Raw genomic sequence first — 16649 nt, 5'->3', positions numbered from 1 at the left:
TAACCCTTTTTTCTTCATTATATAATGTTGTTTGATATTTTGCATTAACACCTATTCATTTAATTGGAGAAATAAAAACAGTAAAACTATACTCGGGACCGTTATCTAACGACTTTTCATTTCTTAAATATGGGTTATTTGCTTTTTCCTTTTCACATATTAATTCCAAATAATAGTACATTGTCATGTTTTAAACTAGTTTGGTATCAATTATGTTCTCAGAAACGGATTGGAGAGATCGGGCAAAAGATGACTTCTGCTAGCCCAGAAGAGATGACCGCCCTCGAACAGGAGCTCGACGACCTGCTTGGTATTCCAAGGTAATTATTATGTCCAACTAATGTGCTTTTAGTCCTTGTTGCCAATTATGATACAATAAAAATACTACAAGACATGGATGCAAAGATCAAGATGTGGCCTCTGTGGTCTCTGTCTCGGTCTCTGTAGCCTCTGTGGCCTCTGTCTCGGCCTCTGTGGCCTCTGTGGTCTCTGTCTCGGCCTCTGTGGTGTCTGTGGTCTCTGTCTCGGCCTCTGTGGTCTCTGTCTCGGCCTATGTGGCCTCTGTGGTGTCTGTGGTCTCTGTCTCGGCCTCTGTAGCCTCTGTGGCCTCTGTCTCGGCCTCTGTGGCCTCTGTGGTCTCTGTCTCGGCCTCTGTGGTCTCTGTCTCGGCCTCTGTGGTTTCTGTGGCCTCTGTGGCCTCTGTCTCGGCCTCTGTGATCTCTGTGGTCTCTGTCTCGGCCTCTGTCGTTGAGATCTGAATACCTTCCTTCTTTCTCTCCTCCCCATTCACTCTCCCACACTAATTGCCATATTATGTAAATGCTCATGTTTTTCATTTATTCTAGACAAGACAAGGAGGAAAGGAGGGAAAGGAGGGAGAGGAGGAAGGATTTAGAAGAGGAAGAAAGGTAATTATTATGTCCAACTAATCTTGTTTCTAGGTTTTAGTCCTTGTTGCATTGTTGCCAATTATGATACAACAAAAATACTACAAGACATGGATGCAAAGATCAAACCACCGGTTACAAATTTCACTCTCAAACTGGCCGTATAATTGAGATACCATTTCATCCGTATCTTTTACCATTGGCCATTAAAATATATTCAACCAAGGTGACATGAATTAACACCTTCTACATAAAATGTGGGCAAAGGCAATGAACGGCCTCTGTGGTCTCTGTCTCGGCCTCTGTGGCCTCTGTGGTTTCTGTGGTCTCTGTCTCGGCCTCTGTGGCCTCTGTGGTCTCTGTCTCGGCCTCTGTGGTTTCTGTGGCCTCTGTGGTCTCTGTCTCGGCCTCTGTGGTCTCTGTGGTCTCTGTCTCGGCCTCTGTCGTTGAGATCTGAATACCTTCCTTCTTTCTCTCCTCCCCATTCACTCTCCCACACTAATTGCCATATTATGTAAATGCTCATGTTTTTCATTTATTCTAGACAAGACAAGGAGGAGAGGAGAATGAGAAGAAGAGAGAGGAGGGAGGAGCTGGAGGAGATGGAAGAAGAAGAAAGGTAATTATTATGTCCAACTAATGTTTTTTTAGTCCTTGTTGCATTGTGACAAGTCATAGATCAACTAATGTTGTTTTAGTCCTTGTTGCATTGTGACAAGTCATAGATCAACTAATGTTGTTTTAGTCCTTGTTGCATTGTGACAAGTCATAGATCAACTAATGTTGTTTTAGTCCTTGTTGCATTGTGACAAGTCATAGATCAACTAATGTTGTTTTAGTCCTTGTTGCATTGTGACAAGTCATAGATCAACTAATGTTGTTTTAGTCCTTGTTGCATTGTGACAAGTCATAGATCAACTAATGTTGTTTTAGTCCTTGTTGCATTGTGACAAGTCATAGATCAACTAATGTTGTTTTAGTCCTTGTTGCATTGTGACAAGTCATAGATCAACTAATGTTGTTTTAGTCCTTGTTGCATTGTAACAAGTCATAGATCAACTAATGTTGTTTTAGTCCTTGTTGCATTGTGACAAGTCATAGATCAACTAATGTTGTTTTAGTCCTTGTTGCATTGTGACAAGTCAAAGATCAAACCAACGGTTACAAATTACTACAAGTCATGGATGCAAAGATCAAACCACCGGTTACAAATTACTACAAGTCATGGATGCAAAGATCAAACCACCGGTTACAAATTACTACAAGTCATGGATGCAAAGATCAAACCACCGGTTACAAAATACTACAAGACATGGATGCAAATATCAAACCACCGGTTACAAAATACTACAAGTCATGGATGCAAAGATCAAACCACCGGTTACAAATTACTACAAGTCATGGATGCAAAGATCAAACCACCGGTTACAAATTACTACAAGTCATGGATGCAAAGATCAAACCACCGGTTACAAATTACTACAAGTCATGGATGCAAAGATCAAACCACCGGTTACAAATTACTACAAGTCATGGATGCAAAGATCAAACCACCGGTTACAAATTACTACAAGTCATGGATGCAAAGATCAAACCACCGGTTACAAATTACTACAAGTCATGGATGCAAAGATCAAACCACCGGTTACAAATTACTACAAGTCATGGATGCAAAGATCAAACCACCGGTTACAAATTACTACAAGTCATGGATGCAAAGATCAAACCACCGGTTACAAATTACTACAAGTCATGGATGCAAAGATCAAACCACCGGTTACAAATTACTACAAGTCATGGATGCAAAGATCAAACCACCGGTTACAAATTACTACAAGTCACGGATGCAAAGATCAAACCACCGGTTACAAATTACTACAAGTCACGGATGCAAAGATCAAACCACCGGTTACAAATTACTACAAGTCATGGATGCAAAGATCAAACCACCGGTTACAAATTACTACAAGTCATGGATGCAAAGATCAAACCACCGGTTACAAATTACTACAAGTCATGGATGCAAAGATCAAACCACCGGTTACAAATTACTACAAGTCATGGATGCAAAGATCAAACCACCGGTTACAAATTACTACAAGTCATGGATGCAAAGATCAAACCACCGGTTACAAATTACTACAAGTCATGGATGCAAAGATCAAACCACCGGTTACAAATTACTACAAGTCATGGATGCAAAGATCAAACCACCGGTTACAAATTACTACAAGACATGGATGCAAAGATCAAACCACCGGTTACAAATTTCACTCTCAAACTGGCCGTATAATTGAGATACCATTTCATCCGTATCTTTTACCATTGGCCATTAAAATATATTTAACCAAGGTGACATGAATTAACACCTTCTACATAAAATGTGGGCGAAGGCAATGAACGGCCTCTGTGGTCTCTGTCTCGGCCTCTGTGGCCTGTGGTTTCTGTGGTCTCTGTCTCGGCCTCTGTGGCCTCTGTGGTCTCTGTCTCGTCCTTTGTGGTCTCTGTCTCGGCCTCTGTGGTTTCTGTGGCCTCTGTGGCCTCTGTCTCGGCCTCTGTGATCTCTGTGGTCTCTGTCTCGGCCTCTGTGGCCTGTGGTTTCTGTGGTCTCTGTCTCGGCCTCTGTGGCCTCTGTGGTCTCTGTCTCGGCCTCTGTGGTCTCTGTCTCGGCCTCTGTGGTTTCTGTGGCCTCTGTGGCCTCTGTCTCGGCCTCTGTGATCTCTGTGGTCTCTGTCTCGGCCTCTGTCGTTGAGATCTGAATACCTTCCTTCTTTCTCTCCTCCCCATTCACTCTCCCACACTAATTGCCATATTATGTAAATGCTCATGTTTTTCATTTATTCTAGACAAGACAAGGAGGAAAGGAGGGAAAGGAGGGAGAGGAGGAAGGATTTAGAAGAGGAAGAAAGGTAATTATTATGTCCAACTAATCTTGTTTCTAGGTTTTAGTCCTTGTTGCATTGTTGCCAATTATGATACAACAAAAATACTACAAGACATGGATGCAAAGATCAAACCACCGGTTACAAATTTCACTCTCAAACTGGCCGTATAATTGAGATACCATTTCATCCGTATCTTTTACCATTGGCCATTAAAATATATTCAACCAAGGTGACATGAATTAACACCTTCTACATAAAATGTGGGCAAAGGCAATGAACGGCCTCTGTGGTCTCTGTCTCGGCCTCTGTGGCCTCTGTGGTTTCTGTGGTCTCTGTCTCGGCCTCTGTGGCCTCTGTGGTCTCTGTCTCGGCCTCTGTGGTTTCTGTGGCCTCTGTGGTCTCTGTCTCGGCCTCTGTGGTCTCTGTGGTCTCTGTCTCGGCCTCTGTCGTTGAGATCTGAATACCTTCCTTCTTTCTCTCCTCCCCATTCACTCTCCCACACTAATTGCCATATTATGTAAATGCTCATGTTTTTCATTTATTCTAGACAAGACAAGGAGGAGAGGAGAATGAGAAGAAGAGAGAGGAGGGAGGAGCTGGAGGAGATGGAAGAAGAAGAAAGGTAATTATTATGTCCAACTAATGTTTTTTTAGTCCTTGTTGCATTGTGACAAGTCATAGATCAACTAATGTTGTTTTAGTCCTTGTTGCATTGTGACAAGTCATAGATCAACTAATGTTGTTTTAGTCCTTGTTGCATTGTGACAAGTCATAGATCAACTAATGTTGTTTTAGTCCTTGTTGCATTGTGACAAGTCATAGATCAACTAATGTTGTTTTAGTCCTTGTTGCATTGTGACAAGTCATAGATCAACTAATGTTGTTTTAGTCCTTGTTGCATTGTGACAAGTCATAGATCAACTAATGTTGTTTTAGTCCTTGTTGCATTGTGACAAGTCATAGATCAACTAATGTTGTTTTAGTCCTTGTTGCATTGTGACAAGTCAAAGATCAAACCAACGGTTACAAATTACTACAAGTCATGGATGCAAAGATCAAACCACCGGTTACAAATTACTACAAGTCATGGATGCAAAGATCAAACCACCGGTTACAAATTACTACAAGTCATGGATGCAAAGATCAAACCACCGGTTACAAAATACTACAAGACATGGATGCAAATATCAAACCACCGGTTACAAAATACTACAAGTCATGGATGCAAAGATCAAACCACCGGTTACAAATTACTACAAGTCATGGATGCAAAGATCAAACCACCGGTTACAAATTACTACAAGTCATGGATGCAAAGATCAAACCACCGGTTACAAATTACTACAAGTCATGGATGCAAAGATCAAACCACCGGTTACAAATTACTACAAGTCATGGATGCAAAGATCAAACCACCGGTTACAAATTACTACAAGTCATGGATGCAAAGATCAAACCACCGGTTACAAATTACTACAAGTCATGGATGCAAAGATCAAACCACCGGTTACAAATTACTACAAGTCATGGATGCAAAGATCAAACCACCGGTTACAAATTACTACAAGTCATGGATGCAAAGATCAAACCACCGGTTACAAATTACTACAAGTCATGGATGCAAAGATCAAACCACCGGTTACAAATTACTACAAGTCACGGATGCAAAGATCAAACCACCGGTTACAAATTACTACAAGTCATGGATGCAAAGATCAAACCACCGGTTACAAATTACTACAAGTCATGGATGCAAAGATCAAACCACCGGTTACAAATTACTACAAGTCATGGATGCAAAGATCAAACCACCGGTTACAAATTACTACAAGTCATGGATGCAAAGATCAAACCACCGGTTACAAATTACTACAAGTCATGGATGCAAAGATCAAACCACCGGTTACAAATTACTACAAGTCATGGATGCAAAGATCAAACCACCGGTTACAAATTACTACAAGTCATGGATGCAAAGATCAAACCACCGGTTACAAATTACTACAAGTCATGGATGCAAAGATCAAACCACCGGTTACAAATTACTACAAGACATGGATGCAAAGATCAAACCACCGGTTACAAATTTCACTCTCAAACTGGCCGTATAATTGAGATACCATTTCATCCGTATCTTTTACCATTGGCCATTAAAATATATTTAACCAAGGTGACATGAATTAACACCTTCTACATAAAATGTGGGCGAAGGCAATGAACGGCCTCTGTGGTCTCTGTCTCGGCCTCTGTGGCCTGTGGTTTCTGTGGTCTCTGTCTCGGCCTCTGTGGCCTCTGTGGTCTCTGTCTCGTCCTTTGTGGTCTCTGTCTCGGCCTCTGTGGTTTCTGTGGCCTCTGTGGCCTCTGTCTCGGCCTCTGTGATCTCTGTGGTCTCTGTCTCGGCCTCTGTGGCCTGTGGTTTCTGTGGTCTCTGTCTCGGCCTCTGTGGCCTCTGTGGTCTCTGTCTCGGCCTCTGTGGTCTCTGTCTCGGCCTCTGTGGTTTCTGTGGCCTCTGTGGCCTCTGTCTCGGCCTCTGTGATCTCTGTGGTCTCTGTCTCGGCCTCTGTCGTTGAGATCTGAATACCTTCCTTCTTTCTCTCCTCCCCATTCACTCTCCCACACTAATTGCCATATTATGTAAATGCTCATGTTTTTCATTTATTCTAGACAAGACAAGGAGGAAAGGAGGGAAAGGAGGGAGAGGAGGAAGGATTTAGAAGAGGAAGAAAGGTAATTATTATGTCCAACTCATCTTGTTTCTAGGTTTTAGTCCTTGTTGCATTGTTGCCAATTATGATACAACAAAAATACTACAAGACATGGATGCAAAGATCAAACCACCGGTTACAAATTTCACTCTCAAACTGGCCGTATAATTGAGATACCATTTCATCCGTATCTTTTACCATTGGCCATTAAAATATATTCAACCAAGGTGACATGAATTAACACCTTCTACATAAAATGTGGGCAAAGGCAATGAACGGCCTCTGTGGTCTCTGTCTCGGTCTCTGTGGCCTCTGTGGTTTCTGTGGTCTCTGTCTCGGCCTCTGTGGCCTCTGTGGTCTCTGTCTCGGCCTCTGTGGTTTCTGTGGCCTCTGTGGTCTCTGTCTCGGCCTCTGTGGTCTCTGTGGTCTCTGTCTCGGCCTCTGTCGTTGAGATCTGAATACCTTCCTTCTTTCTCTCCTCCCCATTCACTCTCCCACACTAATTGCCATATTATGTAAATGCTCATGTTTTTCATTTATTCTAGACAAGACAAGGAGGAGAGGAGAATGAGAAGAAGAGAGAGGAGGGAGGAGCTGGAGGAGATGGAAAAAGAAGAAAGGTAATTATTATGTCCAACTAATGTTTTTTTAGTCCTTGTTGCATTGTGACAAGTCATAGATCAACTAATGTTGTTTTAGTCCTTGTTGCATTGTGACAAGTCATAGATCAACTAATGTTGTTTTAGTCCTTGTTGCATTGTGACAAGTCATAGATCAACTAATGTTGTTTTAGTCCTTGTTGCATTGTGACAAGTCATAGATCAACTAATGTTGTTTTAGTCCTTGTTGCATTGTGACAAGTCATAGATCAACTAATGTTGTTTTAGTCCTTGTTGCATTGTGACAAGTCATAGATCAACTAATGTTGTTTTAGTCCTTGTTGCATTGTGACAAGTCAAAGATCAAACCAACGGTTACAAATTACTACAAGTCATGGATGCAAATATCAAACCACCGGTTACAAATTACTACAAGTCATGGATGCAAAGATCAAACCACCGGTTACAAATTACTACAAGTCATGGATGCAAAGATCAAACCACCGGTTACAAATTACTACAAGTCATGGATGCAAAGATCAAACCACCGGTTACAAATTACTACAAGTCATGGATGCAAAGATCAAACCACCGGTTACAAATTACTACAAGTCATGGATGCAAAGATCAAACTACCGGTTACAAATTACTACAAGTCATGGATGCAAAGATCAAACCACCGGTTACAAATTACTACAAGTCATGGATGCAAAGATCAAACTACCGGTTACAAATTACTACAAGTCATGGATGCAAAGATCAAACCACCGGTTACAAATTACTACAAGTCATGGATGCAAAGATCAAACCACCGGTTACAAATTACTACAAGTCATGGATGCAAAGATCAAACCACCGGTTACAAATTACTACAAGTCATGGATGCAAAGATCAAACCACCGGTTACAAATTACTACAAGTCATGGATGCAAAGATAAACCACCGGTTACAAATTACTACAAGTCATGGATGCAAAGATCAAACCACCGGTTACAAATTACTACAAGTCATGGATGCAAAGATCAAACCACCGGTTACAAATTACTACAAGTCATGGATGCAAAGATCAAACCACCGGTTACAAATTACTACAAGTCATGGATGCAAAGATCAAACCACCGGTTACAAATTACTACAAGTCATGGATGCAAAGATCAAACCACCGGTTACAAATTACTACAAGTCATGGATGCAAAGATCAAACCACCGGTTACAAATTACTACAAGTCATGGATGCAAAGATCAAACCACCGGTTACAAATTACTACAAGTCATGGATGCAAAGATCAAACCACCGGTTACAAATTACTACAAGTCATGGATGCAAAGATCAAACCACCGGTTACAAAATACTACAAGTCATGGATGCAAAGATCAAACCACCGGTTACAAATTTCACTCTCAAACTGGCCGTATAATTGAGATACCATTTCATCCGTATCTTTTACCATTGGCCATTAAAATATATTTAACCAAGGTGACATGAATTAACACCTTCTACATAAAATGTGGGCGAAGGCAATGAACGGCCTCTGTGGTCTCTGTCTCGGCCTCTGTGGTCTCTGTGGTCTCTGTCTCGGCCTCTGTCGTTTATTTGATGAGTCAGGGCCGTGATGAGAGTGGGCGTAGGACTGATGTTGTATTCTCCGGATGCTGGCTGTGATGGCTGGTTAAGCGCGGGTCTGTGAGTCGACGCCGGGCGCTGGTGACCGGACTCGTTGTCTGTCAGGCACTGGCGATCTTGGCAATCAGTACTCCAGTGCTGACGAGAATGCCGAAGGTGCGGTGGACCTTGTGTAGGCGGTTGAGCGGGAGTTGAGCAGACCAGTGAGGATGCTGCGTGTCCTCGTGGTGGTCATGGTGAGTGGATGAAGCGCTGGTCAGAGACGCTGGAACCAGGGCGCTGTAATCCATGTAGCGTTGGCCAGGAAAGGCGATCTGGGCCAAAGCGCTATGATGATGTCCCGATGGAGTCCATGAGCAGAGCCGTGATGAATGTCCTTCGCGCAAGTGAGGTGCGCGGATTATCACTCGTTGAGCACCTTGTTAACTGATGGGAGATTGATGACTGACTGACTTCTTCATGCTGTCGATTTTAAAAGGTGAAGAAGCTTCTGGAACAATTTGGTTGCTATGTAGAATTTTCCAAACAAATAAATAAAAGAACATCCAAGAAGTTTGTTTGGAACAATCGAGACTTCTAGAATTTCGTTCGAATGAAGTAGTTGCGTACCACTACAATGTAAATGCTCATGTTTTTCATTTATTCTAGACAAGACAAGGAGGAGAGGAGAATGAGAAGAAGAGAGAGGAGGGAGGAGCTGGAGGAGATGGAAGAAGAAGAAAGGTAATTATTATGTCCAACTAATGAATGAATGGGATTCTGAAGCGGAAGACATATGGGTAACTATATCACTTCCTGGTAAAAAAAATTCACATATGTACTTCGTACATCCCACCTGACAATAAACATCTTATAAATATTACTTCTCACATAAACAAAGTAAGTATCACAGATTATGACGGATAACAATAATGACAGTTTCATTATAGTGGGAGACTACAACCTACCTCACTTACTTTGGTTACCAATAAATGACAACTGTGATTATATGTACACTGAACCCATCAATTCATTAAATCCCGCCCATTTTAACTTTATAGAATTTTTATCATTTAATAATCTGCAACAATATAACTCTCAGAGTAATAATATAAATAATCGCATTCTTGATTTAGCTCTAAGTAACATACAACTGAAAATTACTCACAATAACATTTCATTAGTACCAGAAGATGTTTATCATAAAACACTGCTAATTTCAATTCCTATTAAAAATAAAAATAAAAACCTGAAAACTAACACACAGCAAGTATTACAATTTAGAAAAGCAGATTATTCAATGATAAACACAAAACTAAACGATCGATAATCTTTTATTTTATATAAATTTTAGTTTTTTTTTTCCCCCTTTATTTTTGCTGTATTATTTTGTTCTATTATTTTATACAATTCTTTTATTTTATATAATTATAACTTCACATTTCTCATAAATTTAATTATTTCTTCTAATGCTGTCTTACGTAAAGTCACAAGGAGGAAATCCGTAATTGGTTTTATTTTGGCTATTTTACTTATGTACAATCTGTAAAAATGTAAACTGTTGATTTTCCCAAAAATGAATAAATAAATAAATGAATAAATAAATAATGTTGAAAAGTAAGATTGTATTATTTTAGCTTGCAGTTTTGCAAATAAAAATATTGTTGTAAGAAATAATCTCATTTGTTTTTGTATTATTATACGGATAAAAAAAACTTTGAAATTTCCATTACATAAAGTTCACAACCCCATTTTAAAGTTTATGTAACATATTAGGGCTTTCAAATTTGAAGCATCAACAATATTATTATTATTTCAAATTCCCATTTAACACTTCAAATTGAACCAAACGATCATTAGCAACAATTTTGGTTCAATATGTTGCTTTATCAGATATGCATCATGGTGCAGGAATTAAGTCTTTCACATTACATTATTATAATTATTTGAAACCTTTGATTTATGTTGTACAAATATAACTTGTTGCCAGAAGCAACCCAACTTATGTGTGATGATATTAAATTTACAGTAAGAAAATTAAAATGGAGATGGAGGAAACGCCCGAAGAAGAGCCGAGACCCCCACCAAAGTAAGTACTGCACAATATCATATGTGTTTATGTGTTATGAAACCTTTGTCCTGCCTTTGAGAACTCCTTTGTAACCTGTCTTTTTCTGCCATCTGGTAGATGCGTGACCCTCCCTGTTAAGCTGAGATCCCAAATAGTACTATTTTCCATAATCATAAATGCATAAAGTTGTTGTTTATTATCATTAAGTTGAGCCAAATGTTTTTTTTAAAATGCTTATAAAGAAGGGTAGTTGTTGGTAAAATTTTACCAAAAACACTTTGTATCAGTTGGATAATAATGAGAAGTGACTATACATATACCTTAAAATTCCTTTGGATCATCTGTTGGGTACTTTTCGCCCAAGACATGGAGAGCTTTAGTGCAGTTTTACAATGTTTGGCCTGAAGGGTTCAAAAGTAGTTTTTAAAATACAACCGTTCTCTCAGCTCACCAAGCTCACAATGTTAAATATTCTAAACAATTGAGTTTTTAAAGGAACAAATATATATATAATTTCCGGAAAAGGAAATAATGCATCTTCCTAACTATTTTGTTAAAAAAGGGAATAATTTGATGGCTTTTCTTCATGCTGTGTTATGACATAATAATATTAAAATAAGAACCTGATTTAGGATCATAGGTTCATGTTTAGAGTTAAATAAGAGATGAAAAAGAACTATGTAATCTTAAAATTTTCACATCGATTACAATGACCGCAAAGTGAAAAATCGATTTTAAAGTTAATTATTTTCGCCTCCCGGAAACTGAAATACTTTTATTTCGCATTATTATCTAACTGATTCAAAGTGTATTGTATTTTATTCCTATTAAATGTGCATATTAAGTGTGTACCAATTTTCTGTATATTTACCTGACTAGTTTATCTATTTATGAAAATATATGTCCACTTCTTTATACATAGCACTAGTTATCCCTTGTGTATTGAATCATCAACTTAGTTCCAGTTGAAATATTGGAACTGTTCTTCTATCCATTTATCTTAACGGATACGCCAGTAGCTCACCACACTTGCCTCAATTTTATGGTATTTTGGACATAAAGTGCTCCTAGCAGACTAAAATATATTTTATGGTATTTTGGACATAAAGTGCTCCTAGCAGACTAAAATATATTTTATGGTATTTTGGACATAAAGTGCTCCTAGCAGAACCAAATTTGAAGCATCAACAATATTATTATTATTTCAAATTCCCATTTAACACTTCAAATTGAACCAAACGATCATTAGCAACAATTTTGGTTCAATATGTTGCTTTATCAGATATGCATCATGGTGCAGGAATTAAGTCTTTCACATTACATTATTATAATTATTTGAAACCTTTGATTTATGTTGTACAAATATAACTTGTTGCCAGAAGCAACCCAACTTATGTGTGATGATATTAAATTTACAGTAAGAAAATTAAAATGGAGATGGAGGAAACGCCCGAAGAAGAGCCGAGACCCCCACCAAAGTAAGTACTGCACAATATCATATGTGTTTATGTGTTATGAAACCTTTGTCCTGCCTTTGAGAACTCCTTTGTAACCTGTCTTTTTCTGCCATCTGGTAGATGCGTGACCCTCCCTGTTAAGCTGAGATCCCAAATAGTACTATTTTCCATAATCATAAATGCATAAAGTTGTTGTTTATTATCATTAAGTTGAGCCAAATGTTTTTTTTAAAATGCTTATAAAGAAGGGTAGTCGTTGGTAAAATTTTACCAAAAACACTTTGTATCAGTTGGATAATAATGAGAAGTGACTATACATATACCTTAAAATTCCTTTGGATCATCTGTTGGGTACTTTTCGCCCAAGACATGGAGAGCTTTAGTGCAGTTTTACAATGTTTGGCCTGAAGGGTTCAAAAGTAGTTTTTAAAATACAACCGTTCTCTCAGCTTACCAAGCTCACAATGTTAAATATTCTAAACAATTGAGTTTTTAAAGGAACAAATATATATATAATTTCCGGAAAAGGAAATAATGCATCTTCCTAACTATTTTGTTAAAAAAGGGAATAATTTGATGGCTTTTCTTCATGCTGTGTTATGACATAATAATATTAAAATAAGAACCTGATTTAGGATCATAGGTTCATGTTTAGAGTTAAATAAGAGATGAAAAAGAACTATGTAATCTTAAAATTTTCACATCGATTACAATGACCGCAAAGTGAAAAATCGATTTTAAAGTTAATTATTTTCGCCTCCCGGAAACTGAAATACTTTTATTTCGCATTATTATCTAACTGATTCAAAGTGTATTGTATTTTATTCCTATTAAATGTGCATATTAAGTGTGTACCAATTTTCTGTATATTTACCTGACTAGTTTATCTATTTATGAAAATATATGTCCACTTCTTTATACATAGCACTAGTTATCCCTTGTGTATTGAATCATCAACTTAGTTCCAGTTGAAATATTGGAACTGTTCTTCAATCCATTTATCTTAACGGATACGCCAGTAGCTCACCACACTTGCCTCAATTTTATGGTATTTTGGACATAAAGTGCTCCTAGCAGACTAAAATATATTTTATGGTATTTTGGACATAAAGTGCTCCTAGCAGACTAAAATATATTTTATGGTATTTTGGACATAAAGTGCTCCTAGCAGACTAAAATATATTTTATGGTATTTTGGACATAAAGTGCTCCTAGCAGACTAAAATATATTTTATGGTATTTTGGACATAAAGTGCTCCTAGCAGACTAAAATATATTTTACTTGCTTGGCAACGAAATAATGTTTCTTAATAATTCTAGCTTGACGTTTAATCACTATCAAAAATATTTATTGTATCTGCGAAAAAGTGCTTAGAAAATTACAGTCGATTCCTCGTAATTGCTACACAGGTTTATCTTGGGACGGCCGGTTATTTGAGCCAAAACCCAAGGAGCAGAAACCAAATAAAGAAACTAATACTACTTCTTCAATAATCGCAAAATAACTTTGTGACATCATTTTAATTATATGAAAATGACGCTATAACACTTTGTATACACCACTTTTAATTAATAATATGCATATCTGTGATGTACAAAATATACTGTGAAACAGCGCGAGCCGGTATGCATATCTGTGATGTACAAAATATACCCAACTGATCCTTGAGGGAAGCCACTGGTTTAGATTATTTTATCATTTCTGTAGCCATTCTAAGGAAAATACATAGGATAGTTATACACAATTTTTATAAATATACAGGGTGCGGCAGAGAGGACGGACGGTTTTAAAAAAATCATAAAATAGTTAATTTTTACTCAAAAACAAATTTATTGATGGAATCAGGTTCGCGAGGAAATAGCATTTGAGACAGTCAAGTGTGGAAAATCACATCAGGCATGTGGTGGCCGAAATCGTTGATGCAGTGCTGGAGGCGCTCTTGGATGTTCGCGGAGCTCCTCTTGGTCTTCTGTTGATCAGTTCACCACGCCTGCGAAGTGATTCAACCCAACGAAGGATGGTGTTTCGAGAGGGAACAGCTCTATTCCGATGAATGTTGTATAAGCACCCTGTATAAGCACATTAAGTTAGCCGGCGCACGGCGGACCCTTCGGCATTTTACCCTTGGCGCGCTAAGGTAGTAAAAAACAAAGGTTAGGCTGATGCATGGAGGATAGATTTTGGTTACCCTTTTTGACAACCGGGAGGTTTAAATTATGTAATTAGTTTAATTTTAATGTATCATGCCATTTTTTGTGTTCTTTCCAGGCTACCCAAATCTCATATTAAACACATCACATATTTCATGGATAAATACGGAAACGACTACAAAGCTATGGCAAAGGACAAAAGAAACTACAACCAAGAAACCTGGAAACAACTTCGGAAAAAGGCAAAGAAATTCATGAAAATCCCGACCAATACGCCAAGTTCTTAGATTCTATTGTGCAAAAACAACGATGACGACCTGTTAAAAAAAAAAGCTCTAGCACTAGAAATGGATAGCGATTAAAATTAAAAAACAATGCATTTTTACTGTACCTATAAAACCAATAAAAAAAAAAAAATTATATTTTTAAGGACCATCACTATTTTAATTTGTACCAAAAGTTTCCAGAATAAAATATTATGTGTCAATTGCCTTTATTATTGTATTATTTAAGTTTTTTTTAAAATTATTCTGAAAAAAGTAAATTAAATTTGACTTATTTAAGTTAACCCATTGGCCCAGACTTAACTCCCCATGAACATTCAAATTAGTTAGTAAAATTCGTTTGTCGAATTTGTTTGTCAAATATTATTTATTTATTACTCCGTAGATTGTTTGATGAACACGTCACGCTGACTACCAAATTATTTATTTATTACTCTGTAGATTGTTTGATGAACACGTCACGCTGACTACCAAATTATTTATTTATTACTCTGTAGATTGTTTGATGAACACGTCACGCTGACTACCAAATTATTTATTTATTACTCTGTAGATTGTTTGATGAACACGTCACTGACTACCAAATTATTTATTTATTACTCTGTAGATTGTTTGATGAACACGTCACGCTGACTACCAAATTATTTATTTATTACTCTGTAGATTGTTTGATGAACACGTCACTGACTACCAAATTATTACTCCGTAGATTGTTTGATGAACACGTCACGCTGACTACCAAATTATTTATTTATTACTCTGTAGATTGTTTGATGAACACGTCACGCTGACTACCAAATTATTTATTTATTACTCTGTAGATTGTTTGATGAACACGTCACTGACTACCAAATTATTTATTTATTACTCTGTAGATTGTTTGATGAACACGTCACGCTGACTACCAAATTATTTATTTATTACTCTGTAGATTGTTTGATGAACACGTCAACGCTGACTACCAAATTATTTATTTATTACTCTGTAGATTGTTTGATGAACACGTCAACGCTGACTACCAAATTATTTATTTATTACTCTGTAGATTGTTTGATGAACACGTCACGCTGACTACCAAATTATTTATTTATTACTCTGTAGATTGTTTGATGAACACGTCAACGCTGACTACCAAATTATTTATTTATTACTCTGTAGATTGTTTGATGAACACGTCAACGCTGACTACCAAATTATTTATTTATTACTCTGTAGATTGTTTGATGAACATGTCAACGCTGACTACCAAATTATTTATTTATTACTCTGTAGATTGTTTGATGAACACGTCAACGCTGACTACCAAATTATTTATTTATTACTCTGTAGATTGTTTGATGAACACGTCAACGCTGACTACCAAATTATTTGACAGAATGTAAAATTTGTCAAATTGCTAGAGCGTTTTTATAAGCTATTAAATTGCTTGTAAGAGAAAGGGTCCTTTTTGGCCAAGAGCTCTGTATGCCATTATTTCAAAAAGTCACCCAGGTGTTACTTTTGTACAAAAAATTGGAAATCATATTGGTGCACTAAGGGCCGGTTATATAACCATTTATAACCATCCGTTAGTCACGCTTGATACCATTTTTAACAAATATTTGGTCTACTGCTTGATTTCGCCGTTTTATAAACATTCGCCAGGCTACCGGTCGGTTAAGTAGCGGTTAACGCTTTACCGACTGATTTCGGGCAGTTAAATGGATAACGATCCGTTTGCTGTTCATATGCTGACGTTTTTTGACAGTTCTGTTATCAGTAGTTGTTCCCAGCGCTCACTTATTTGGAACCGTGCACTATTTTTGAAATAATATTACTATATAATTTGTGTTTGTGCAATGGATTCCTCATCGAGCAGTGAAAGTGAAGATGGGCGATTGATAATTCTCCAAGATAGTTCATCGAGCAGTGAAAGTGAAGATGGGCGATTGATAATTCTCCAAGATAGTTCATCGAGCAGTGAAAGTGAAGATGGGCGATTGATAATTCTCCAAGATAGTTCATCGA

General features: G+C 37.7%; 1 protein-coding gene across 1 annotated transcript; it reads left to right on the top strand.

Moving 5' to 3' along the window:
• The first annotated feature begins 249 nt into the window (after positions 1 to 249).
• LOC149414888 (uncharacterized) lies at positions 250 to 14704 on the top strand. The gene is made up of 10 exons (XM_089643408.1): positions 250 to 320; positions 846 to 908; positions 1432 to 1506; positions 4320 to 4394; positions 6437 to 6499; positions 7023 to 7097; positions 9349 to 9423; positions 10709 to 10768; positions 12169 to 12228; positions 14477 to 14704. The coding sequence occupies exons 1-10, from the start codon at positions 250 to 252 to the stop codon at positions 14643 to 14645; spliced, it is 786 nt and encodes a 261-aa protein (XP_089499534.1). The 3' UTR covers positions 14646 to 14704.
• The last annotated feature ends 1945 nt before the right edge of the window (positions 14705 to 16649 follow it).

Source organism: Hesperophylax consimilis, chromosome 19 (genome assembly GCF_061612785.1).
Source record: "Hesperophylax consimilis isolate HC1 chromosome 19, BYU_Hcon_1.0, whole genome shotgun sequence".
Classification (NCBI taxonomy): domain Eukaryota; kingdom Metazoa; phylum Arthropoda; class Insecta; order Trichoptera; family Limnephilidae; genus Hesperophylax; species Hesperophylax consimilis.
The sequence above is the reverse complement of the archived record's forward strand: the minus strand, read 5'-3'. Positions and strand labels throughout refer to the sequence as shown.

Excerpts from the sequence above, each read along its gene's own strand:
- LOC149414888 (XM_089643408.1), top strand. The coding sequence starts at position 250 with ATGACTTCTGCTAGCCCAGAAGAGATGACCGCCCTCGAACAGGAGCTC. Across the intron at positions 9,424-10,708 it reads GAGATGGAAGAAGAAGAAAG|TAAGAAAATTAAAATGGAGA; the intron begins GTAATTATTATG and ends TTAAATTTACAG. Across the intron at positions 12,229-14,476 it reads GAGCCGAGACCCCCACCAAA|GCTACCCAAATCTCATATTA; the intron begins GTAAGTACTGCA and ends TGTTCTTTCCAG.